At 37.9% G+C, this 11,766-nt stretch overlaps 1 protein-coding gene across 1 annotated transcript; it reads right to left on the bottom strand.

Annotated features, from left to right (window-relative positions):
• Positions 1 to 211: 211 nt before the first annotated feature.
• On the bottom strand, positions 212 to 10,141 carry LOC141404897 (ester hydrolase C11orf54 homolog). The gene is made up of 6 exons (XM_073988723.1): positions 9,871 to 10,141; positions 9,427 to 9,525; positions 9,239 to 9,370; positions 974 to 1,285; positions 712 to 878; positions 212 to 589 (listed from the first exon to the last, which is right to left on the bottom strand). The coding sequence occupies exons 1-6, from the start codon at positions 9,956 to 9,958 to the stop codon at positions 416 to 418; spliced, it is 972 nt and encodes a 323-aa protein (XP_073844824.1). The 5' UTR covers positions 9,959 to 10,141; the 3' UTR covers positions 212 to 415.
• Positions 10,142 to 11,766: the final 1,625 nt, after the last annotated feature.

The raw sequence follows: 11,766 nt of genomic DNA, 5'->3' as shown, positions 1-11,766 counted from the left end.
ACAACAACACCAGCAGCAACAACAACAATCGACCGAACGAATGGTTCTGCTCTGCGGCCTCATTTAATAAATGGTATAGTTATTATCTTGCATTAAAAGCAGTTTATAACAATCACATAAACATAAAATAGAGAAATGGCAGAAGTTTCTTTCCCCTCCTCCCTCCATCCACAGCTTCAAAACCAAAGTGTATCAACAAAATATGCTGATATTGTTGTTATATATCATAAAAATAAAATTTATTTGTAAAAATACAATATATACAAAATTCATTTCCACACAAATAGGTATAAAAACAATAATAACGAGAAGAAGCGGACCAGAAGCAGGGCAATCAAATTAAGTCATTAAAAATCATACACCATTCTCCGCTAATATACAGGCCATGGTCGGTCGGTCGTGGCTTATTGCCGTGTTAATCTCTACCGAATTTATGTGTCTCCACTGGTTTATCCACCCGCACCACACGTTCAGCAACATTCAGGTATGCCTCATATTCCACAATCTCAGGTGTGGTATCGAAATGATAGTGGCCACCCCAATTTGAGCTGGAGAATGAATGGAAATGTTGTAAACGTAAATCCAGATCCTATAAAAAAAGGAAACGTGTTATTAAGGCAGACATTAATCTCTTGGTGCAGTCAGTCTGTCTTTTAGCTAGTGGGCGAGTAGCTACCAGCCCGTGACTTTGCAAGTTATATACGTACGTACATTTTCATGAGTTATCAGTGTGCCCACGGCAGTTAATGTTGCTGGCATTTCATAGAATTTCAGCCATTGATTAAGTTGATGTTCGTCGACAATAGGAGTTTTACTGAAATCCCTCATGACGTGCTGATGAGCTTTGCCTTGATTAATTTTAAACATGCCACCCATTCCTAGATGAAGTGAGGAAAAAAATAAAGAAATTAAATTACGCAAAAGCTAAAGCGGACCAAAGATGAATGCTATGCATTCGTTCTTCGTAACTTACCCACACATTTATCCTGATATTTTTGCAACAAGCCTTGGCGTATGCATTCAATAAAATTCAAATGTCCTGTACGTTTCTTGCAGGTGATTTTCAACACTTGACCTGGTTCACCGCGACAAACAAACAGATTCAAGAGCAAAGCACAACGTGGTTCTGAATCTGGAATGGCTTCCAATACACAGGATTCCTCCAAACCTGATACTTTTGCTGTGTAGCTACCATTTTTGAGTTGTCCATCTGCAGAAATGCTCATATTGTAGATACCTTCACAATTCGAACTGCGCAATGGATAGGGACCAGCACCGGCGCCAACTGTAAATAAAGTTTGAATTATTTTTAAGAGCAACCAATAAGCATTGTTGGAGATGATATTAACGAAGTCTTTTATACCCTCGGGCTGTAGGCTAAAGTGGTTTATACACTTTGATGCGATCAAAAATGTGCCTCATCGAAAAAAAGGTTTTGACCCACACAAACTTTTAAAATTTTTCTCATAACTGTTGTTTAAAGATACAGTGGTGTGAAAAATAATAAGGACAGTGACATTCACAACTTTTGATCGCTCCTAAAATGTGTAAAATGGAAGAATTTGCGATGGAAATTTGTTTTTGAAAATGTACGTGTATTGCAATAAGAAATCCCGTTACGATTTTGTTTTCTTTCTGTTTAGTTTTTATACAAAACATATATTTTTCGTAAAATTCGTGATTTCTGCTGTGAAAAATAATAAGGACAGTTTTTCGTTTTAGTAAAAATAAATTAATATTATTTTTTTGTGATTCTTTCCTGTAAGTAAAAGTTTAAAATAAATTAATTTCTATTCATTAAATGTTAAATTTACCGGTATTTTTATTTTTTCTTTGCAAATATGGGTAAAAATCATCAAATATGGATAGAAATCATTAAATGTTTACATAAAGAAGGAAATTCATACAGAAAATTTACAGAAAAAGCTTAGAATCTTTAAAAAACAATGGTGGAGGATGCAGCTAAGTGAACTTAAAAGATAAAAGTAGTAGCAGAAATCCAAAAATTGCACCTGTAATAACAAATGCGTTATTCGATGATTAAAAAAGATCCTTGCACCACATCTTTACAAATAAAAAACTACTTAAATATTAATTTTGACGCATCAACAACTCCTAAAACACTTTGTGGTGGCCACATTAGAGCTCACAGTGTCAGAAAAGTATCATTTTAATCGAAAAATTATACACTTCCCACGTAGTGGTGTAGGGTATAAAAATATTCAGCAAATAATACAGGCTGCTAGAAATCACATCGCTTGGTCTAAGAAAAATTGCGTACCATTCTTTGGTCTGATGAAACCAAATATATTTTTTTTGTTCCGATAGAGGAGTTTATCAGGGTTGAAGAACTAAAAATCAATAATATAACCCAAAATATACTCTGAAGGCGGCTAAATATGGCAGAGGTAACTGCATGGTGTGGGGCTCATTTTCTTACTATGCTGGGGGGTCTATACAGTATTCAAAGTGTTTTTGAAATCACCAGATTACATTGAAATTTTGAAAAATATAATTCTTCCGTATGCTGAAGGGGGTGTGCCTCTCAAATGAGTCTTCAGCAAGGTTAATGACCCAAAAATGACGGCAAAATTAAAAAAGGTGTTCCAGGATAATTATGTTAAGTTGTTAGAATGCCCATACAATCCCTTGATTTGAACCCGATTGAAAAATGTTGCAGAATGAAGTTAAAAAATTAAGCAGGGGAAAGTGTCCATCAAATTATGGCGACCTTTGGCAACTTATACAGGTTGCGTAAGACGCGATACCAGTAGAGAAGTGCCAAAATTTGGTCGACTCGATGCCCAGACGATGCGCTTCCGTTTTAGAAAGCAAAGGATCGTCTACAAAGTATTAATGACACTGAAACACTTTATCTACCATTATTTAGTAAAAACCTGCATTAATTTCTTTCAAGTTTGGTCCTTATTAAAAGATGTCATGAAGTGTCCTTATTATTTTTCACACACCAAACTACGGCAATTCGCAAAAAATATAAAAGATAAATAAAATATGGTTACAAGCAATCAAAATATGTTTATAATACTTTTCTTAACATTTTAAGAAAACAATAAATTTTATAAACTAATGTAATTTCGACTTTTTTAGTCAGTTTTCAATGTAATCTTGGTTATGGATTGAAGTGTCCTTATTATTTTTCACACCACTGTATGTGTACATTAGGGTTATGACTTTTCAAGTTTTTTGCTAAAAATGATTTCCTGTTGCGAGAATTAATGAATGAGCCTTCTACATTTCGGCATGTTTGGAACATTGGACCTTTGGACGCCTCAAGATGCGGCGATGTCTTCGGAATGTTTTTATTGAGATTTGCTCTTAATTATTATAAGTTTCTACTTAGGTTGTAAAAATGTTTGTTAATACTATTTATTGGCCTTGGAGGCTTTAGTATTAAAAATGGATTGAATAAATAAATAAATTGTTTGTTTTGTTTATTGTTGAAGTTCAATCTCATTTTCGATTGTTTGAGTGGAGTATTCCCCCATTGGCTCAACTTCATTTATTACCCTCTATTACAGAGAGTAATGTTTTTCAAAACGAACTGACAGCGTTGCAAAATTTTACTGATCGCTACCAATATCATGATTTCATCCCGGCGAAGGGAATTATCAATTGGCTTCTCAGTTTTTGAAATGATGCCTTGTTTAAACTGTACGTTTCCTGTAATCCACCCCCACCAGACGGCATTGTGATCGTTACGTATGCGGATGATTGTACGATTTTGGCGTCGCTTACCTTCCCTTACCTAATGACATTTGTGAAATCTAAATCTACGACCACTCTGAATAGAATTCACACCAATACTTCTATAAAAGAAAAGACCTCCATAGGGATGTCACTAAAGAATAGAAGACCTACCTGGAGAAGTTTCTATAGGATAAAAGACCTCGTAGGTGGATTCTATAAAATAGAAGGCCTTCATGGGAGGCTTCTGCAGAATAGAAGACTTCAATAAATTAGAAAACCCTGTACGAGGTTTTCAAAGAATAGAAGACATCCGTAGAGGGCTTCTGTAGAACAGAAGAAAGCTGCCGAATGTGGCTTTTATAGAATAGAAGGCCTCCGAATGTAGATCAGAAGACCACCGTTGGGTGTTCTATAGAATAAAGACCTTTCTAGGTTCTTATATAGGGATTTAAGATACAAGGAACGGACATGGCCAGCTTTAACATGGCAAAACCCAGCACTTATCTCGGTCTCTCTTTCATCTCAAGCAGAGACTGATCTCCTCTTAGAGTCACCTTGAGAACTGCAAAAACTTGGGTTGGGCTGGGATTAGTAACCTAAACCCTATAAATATAGAAGAAGAAGAGTAACTTCAAAAATATTTTCAACAGACAGACGACCTTCTAAATGTAATCTATAGTCAAATAGTCCTCTAAAGGTCTTCTATAGACAGAAAATCTTCTACAGATCTCCTCTAGACACAAGATCATGTAAAGATCTTTTATGGATAGAAGACTTTCTTCCATGGAATTCTTTTCCTCCGTGGAAGGGTTTTATAAACAGAAAACCTCCATGTCAGGCTTCTGTAGATTGCAGAATAGAATTGCATAAAATAGAATACCTCTGTAGGAGACTTCTATACAAGACCTACCTGGGAGACTTCTATACAATAGAAAATCTCCCTGGGAGGCTTCTATAGAATAGAAGACTTCGCTATGAGGCTTCCACAGAATAGAAGACTTCCCTGGGACAATAAAAGTCCTCCCTGGGAACCTTCCAAAGAATAGAAGACCTCATTGGGAGCATTCTAAAGAATAGAAGGCTTCAATGAAATAGAAGTCCTCCCTGGAAGGTTTCTATAGAATAGAAGACCTCCCTGGGAGACTCCTATGGAACAGAAGACCTCCCTGGGAGTCTCCTATGGAATAAAAGACCTCCCTGGGAGACTCCTATGGAATAGAAGACCTCCCTGGGAGTCTCCTATGGAATAGAAGGCCTCCTATGGAATAGAAGGCCTGAATAGAAGACCTCCCTGGGAGGCTTCTATTGAATAGAAGACCTCCCTGGGGGGCTTCTATAGAAAAGAAGACCTCCCTGGGATGCTTCTATGGAATAGAAGACCTCTCTGGGAAGCTTCTATGGAATAGAAGACCTCCCTGAGAGGTGTCTATGAAATAGAAAACCTCCCTAGGAGGCTTCTATTAAATAGAAGACTTCCCTGGGGGGCTTCTATAGAATAGAAGACCCCACTGGGAGGCTTTTATGGAATAGAAGACCTCCCTGGGAAGCTTCTATGGAATAGAAGACCTCCTGGGAAGCTTCTATGGAATAGAAGACCTCCCTGGGAAGCTTTTATAAAATAGAAGTCCTCCCTGGAAGGCTTCTTTAGAATAGAAGACGTCCCTGGAAGGTTTCTATAGAATAGAAGGCTGGGAGGCTCCTATGAAATAGAAGACCTCCCTGGGAGGCTTCTATAGAATAGAAGACCCCTGGGAGGCTTTTATAGAATAGATGACCTCAATATGCCTCAATAGAATAGAAGGCCAAGACCTCCCTGGGAGGCCTCAATAGAATAGAAGACCAAGACCTCCCTGGGAGGCTTCTATAGAATAGAAGACCACACTCGGAGGCTTTTGTGGAATAGAATATCTCCCTGGGAGGCTTCTATGGAATGGAAGACCTCCCTGGGAAGATTGTATGGAATAGAAGACCTCCCTGGGAAACTTCTATGGATTAGAAGACCTCCCTGGGAAGCTTCTATAGAATAGAAGACCTCCTGGGAAGCTTCTATAGATTAGAAGACCTTACTGAGAGGCGTCTATGGAATAGAAGACCTCCCTGGGGGGCTCCTATTGAATAGTAGACCTCCCTGGGGGCTCCTATTGAATAGAAGACCCCCCTGGGAGAATTCTATAGAATAGAAGACCCCTGGGAGGCTTTTATAGAATAGATGACCTCCCTGGGATGCTTCTATGGAATAGAAGACCTCTCTGGGAAGCTTCTATGGAATAGAGGACCTCCCTGAGAGGTGTCTATGAAATAGAAAACCTCCCTAGGAGGCTTCTATTAAATAGAAGACTTCGCTGGGGGGCTTCTATAGAAAAGAAGACCTCTCTGGGAGGCTTCTATAGAATAGAGAGGTGTCTATGAAATAGAAAACCTCCCTAGGAGGCTTCTATTAAATAGAAGACTTCGCTGGGGGGCTTCTATAGAAAAGAAGACCTCTCTGGGAGGCTTCTATAGAATAGAAGACCCCACTGGGAGGCTTTTATGGAATAGAAGACCTCCCTGGGAAGCTTCTATGGAATAGAAGACCTCCTGGGAAGCTTCTAAGGAATAGAAGACCTCCCTGGGAAGCTTCTATAAAATAGAAGTCCTCCCTGGAAGGCTTCTTTAGAATAGAAGACGTCCCTGGAAGGTTTCTATAGAATAGAAGACCTCCCTGGGAGGCTTCTATAGAATAGAAGACCCCTTGGAGGCTTTTATAGAATAGATGACCTCAATATGCCTCAATAGAATAGAAGGCCAAGACCTCCCTGGGAGGCCACAATAGAATAGAAGACCAAGACCTCCCTGGGAGGTTTCTATAGAATAGAAGACCTCCCTGGGAGGCTTCTATAGAATAGAAGACCCCACTCGGAGGCTTTTATGGAATAGAAGACCTCCCTGGGAAACTTCTATGGATTAGAAGACCTCCCTGGAAAGCTTCTATAGAATAGAAGACCTCCTGGGAAGCTTCTATAGATTAGAAGACCTCCCTGAGAGGCGTCTATGGAATAGAAGACCTCCCTGGGGGGCTCCTATTGAATAGTAGACCTCCCTGGGGGCTCCTATTGAATAGAAGACCCCCCTGGGAGAATTCTATAGAATAGAAGACCCCTGGGAGGCTTTTATAGAATAGATGACCTCCCTGGGAGGCTTCTATAGAATAGATGACCTGCCTGGGGGGCTGCAATACAATAGAAGACCTCCCTGGGAGGCTTCTATGGAATAGAATATCTTCTATGGAATAGAAGACCTCCCTGGGAAGCTTCTATAGATTAGAAGACCTCCCTGGGAGGCTTCTATAGATTAGAAGACCTCCGTGAGAGGCGTATATGGAATAGAAGACCTCCCTGTGAGGCTTCTATTGAATAGAAGACCTCCCTGGGGAGCTGCAATAGAATAGAAGACCTCCCTGGAAGGCTTCTATAGAATAGATAACCTGCTTGGGAGGCTTCAATAAAATAGAAGACCTCCCTGGGAGGCCCCAATAGAATAGAAGACCTCCCTGGAAGGCTTCTATAGAATAGAAGATCTCCCTTCGAGGCTTCTATAGAAAAGATGACCTACCTGGGAGGCCTCAATAGAATAGAAGACCTCCCTGTGAGGCTTCTATTTAATAGAAGACCTCCCTGGGGAGCTCCTATTGAATAGATAAGAAGACCTCCCTGGGAGGATTTTATAGAATAGATGACCTCCCTGGGAGGCTTCAATAGAATAGAAGACCTCCCTGGGAGGCTTATATAGGATAGAAAACCCCACTGTTAGGATTCTATAGAATAGAAGACCCCACTGGGAGGATTCTATAGAATAGACGACCTCCCTATGAGGCTTCAATAGAAGACCTCCTGGGAGGCTTCCCGACAATAGAAGACCTCCCTGGAAGGCTTCTATAAAATAGTAGAATAACAGACCTCCGCGTTAGACTTTTATAAAATAGCATACCGTCGTAGTAGGCTTTTATAAAATAGAAGACCTCTGCAGTAGGCTTTTATAGAATAGAAGAGCTCCGTATGGGGGGCTTGCTTTTATAGAATGAAAGACCTCCTTAGAAGGTTTTTATACAACAGAAGACCTCCGTAATATGCTTCTATAAAATAGAAGACCTCCGTGGGAGGCTTTTATAAAATAGATGACCTACCTGAGAGGCTTCTATAGAATAGATGACAACCCGTTGAGGCTTTCTTTGAATAAAAGAAAACCCTGAGAGGCTAATATCGAATAAAATACCTCCGTAGCAGGCTTTTATACAATATAAGTTCTCTGTAGGAGGCTTCTATAGCATAGTAGACCTCCGTGAAAGGTTTCTGTTGAATAGAACACCTCAGTGGCTGCTATAAAATAGACCTCCATAATGGAACCCTCCATGGCATAGAAACCCTCCGAGGGAGGCTTAAGAAAAATATTAAGCAATTCGTTTTCATTGATCTCTTTGTGGCTGAGTTTTCCTGGGAGAATCACTGCAGTGCTTCATTTTCCCTATAGAATCGGACCGAAGGATGTCCTTATCATAACATCGTCTACCTTGATGAAAATATCTTCGATACGATCGGCATAATAGCAAATAGTGTGCCATTTATCGCTTTGTGGCCTGTTACCGAGAAAGCATAGGTCACCAGAGATTGATCAACGAACAATCCGCTTGGACCACTGTATATGACTCCGCTTAGTACTGACTTTCGACTATAGATAGTGGTACATTGTTGTAGATAACAACATTAATTATTTATTCCCAAAATATCCATTAAACCTAAATACGTCGTTCTTTCCTCAGCTTACGATGGCACATTCAAGGTCCTCGCATGACATGAATCTGTACAACTGTTGAGGAGATACGTACATACATACACATATCTCCACACCATTTCCGAAGGAACAAGGGTGACTTCTCTCATATCAAAGAGTGGGACCTACTTTTTATCGCCGATTCCGAACGGCGTGTGAAAATGATTATATTGGCTTATTTTGAAGCGCAGGTAGTATAGAATATGATTTCAAATCGATCGAAACAAAATTGGCTGAGATATCAGCATTGGAAGGGAACAATTTGGCCGGATTCCGTATAGTCAGTTGCTTTACAAATGACTGAAAATTTATGTGTCTTAACGTCATTGTACTTAACTGCGAAGCTACGTGTTTCATAACGTCAAAAATACGCACTTGTAACACAGGTAAAAAGCAAAAATGTTTCATTTTTATTTCGAATGCATTTAGTTGAATTTTCGAGGAATAATGCAACTGAAATATTTTGACGAAGTTTAAACAACACAAAGCTACTGAAGATACAGAAGTCAGGCTTTATTGTGATTTGTATGTAGCATAGAAACTTTAAACGCATTTTTCTCGAAATCACATTTTTGAAGTCGGTGCCAACGATAGCTCGAAAACAAATTGAATTGAATTAAATACGTAAAAACCTTGTCTTTAAGTGGGACAGATTTTTTTTAAATTTGTTGCTCGATTTTTTGACAAAAAACGACAGATGCCGGGTTTAACTTTGCAAACTTACCTGCCAAAATTTTACCGCCACCCATAGTTTTCTGGCAAATTTCTTTGACATTGTACAATTTCTCACGTTGTACCAAGGGCAAGAGGTATGGTGGACCACCCAATTCCACAAGGGTGGGAGAGCCACCCAAACCTGAAAATAAGCACTTTAAATTACCCGCAAAACAACTTAAAATATATTTAACTTACCTGAATCCATCAAACCGTATTCGGGCTTTTTCATGTCGGGACAATTGGTAACTTCAACGGTAACATTTTCAAAATTTTTAACCAATGCCGAGTGGATAACTGTTGCAAACAAAAATTGAACACTATTAAAAAAATTAAAGTTAACGGAAACATATTTGCAATTGGGATGAGAGCTTTCATAAAAACACATTTTCTCTCAGTGTCATCCACCTTAAATGTAATGTTATTTACAGTAAGTTTTTGATTTTCTACAGGTGGGTTAAATGCAAAGAGAGCTTTTGTCTCTCACGTCAGATAAATATTGAGAGATTATGTTGGGCATTTGTTTTTGTTTGGAAATCATAAACAAAAAACATGTGTTTTATCTAAATTTTTGATAAAAGCAATTTACACCACAAATTGCCAAACTGAAAATGTCAAACACTTTGACCGACCACCACCAACCTTCTTTAAGTTCCTCCAATGAGGGCTGATACAATTGCTTCTCCTCATACAATAATTCACTGGTATTTAAAGCACTGATTGTTGCCATTTTTTCTTCTGTAAATAATTTAACACCTGGTCTTGAACTTGTTTTCAATTGAATTCCAAACAACTTGTGGAAAAACACCAACCACCGAGAACGTACTTTAGCGGACGACTGAATGTTATTGACTGACTTGTTTTCAACTCACAACAACTGGACTGATTTGGGAGAGTACCAGGGCCGTGTTTCATAAAAAAAAAACACAACGGCAGCAGGTTGCGATCGTGTGGACAAGTAGATGGTCCCCTCGGCCCAAGCTCCCCGCCACAGCGTATTACATATTCTCTACGTATATTGTGGATCATTTGAATGACAACTTACCACTAGCAAACAACACCGCACCAGGTCATTTGTGGAGGTTCTGTTGTTGGTTCTATGGATTGCTTTGTTTATTTACATAGTAGCTGTCGCTCGCTATCTTTGCACTTCATCGTGTGCGGTTATTAAATGTGATAAGGTGTTTTTTGGCTTGAAGTGTTCACCCGTATATAGATATCGGTTATTGTGTCCTAAATTTGTTTGTGGTTTCCCTAATTGAGGAGAGCCGGACACACATAATTAATAACACAATTAGTGGCTCATTACTTAACACTTATTGTGTCTTGTAGAGTAATTTATTCAATTGTTGTTGTTGCTATTTGAATTATTACACTGGCTTGCAAACTATTTTTATAATTTTTTTCTATAGAATACGTTTTTCGTATGGAAAACGTTATGCGGATAATGTTTTCGTATAGAAAATGTTATCCGGATAATGTTTTCGTATAGAAAATGTTATCCGGATAATGTTTTCGTATAGAAAATGTTATCCGGATAATGTTTTCGTATAGAAAATGTTATCCGGATAATGTTTTCGTATAGAAAATGTTATCCGGATAATGTTTTCGTATAGACAATGTTATTCGGATAATATTTTCGTATAGAAAATTTTATACGGATAATGTTTTCGTATAGAAAATGTTATCCAGGTAATGTTTTCGTATAAAAAATGTTACACGGATAATGTTTTCGTACAGGATAATGTTTTCGTATAGAAAATGTTATCCGGATAATGTTTTCGTATAGAAAATGTTATCCGGATAATGTTTTCGTATAGAAAATGTTATCCGGATAATGTTTTCGTATAGAAAATGTTATCCGGATAATGTTTTCGTATAGAATATGTTATCCGGATAATGTTTTCGTATAGAAATATTATCCGGATAATGTTTTCGTATAGAAAATGTTATCCGGATAATGTTTTCGTATAGTAAATGTTATCCGGATAATGTTTTCGTATAGACAATGTTATTCGGATAATATTTTCGTATAGAAAATTTTATACGGATAATGTTTTCGTATAGAAAATGTTATCCAGGTAATGTTTTCGTATAAAAAATGTTACACGGATAATGTTTTCGTACAGGATAATGTTTTCGTATAGAAAATGTTATCCGGATAATGTTTTCGTATAGAAAATGTTATCCGGATAATGTTTTCGTATAGAAAATGTTATCCGGATAATGTTTTCGTATAGAAAATGTTATCCGGATAATGTTTTCGTATAGAAAATGTTATCCGGATAATGTTTTCGTATAGAAAATATTATTCGGATAATGTTTTCGTATAGAAAATGTTATCCGGATAATGTTTTCGTATAGAAAATGTTATCCGGATAATGTTTTCGTATAGAAAATGTTATCCGGATAATGTTTTCGTATAGAAAATGTTATCCGGATAATGTTTTCGTATAGAAAATGTTATCCGGATAATGTTTTCGTATAGAAAATGTTATCCGGATAATGTTTTCGTATAGAAAATGTTATCCGGATAAT

This window comes from Musca autumnalis, unplaced genomic scaffold (genome assembly GCF_047663935.1).
Source record: "Musca autumnalis isolate F117 unplaced genomic scaffold, ASM4766393v1 scaffold_5, whole genome shotgun sequence".
Lineage (NCBI taxonomy): Eukaryota > Metazoa > Arthropoda > Insecta > Diptera > Muscidae > Musca > Musca autumnalis.
The sequence above is the reverse complement of the archived record's forward strand: the minus strand, read 5'-3'. Positions and strand labels throughout refer to the sequence as shown.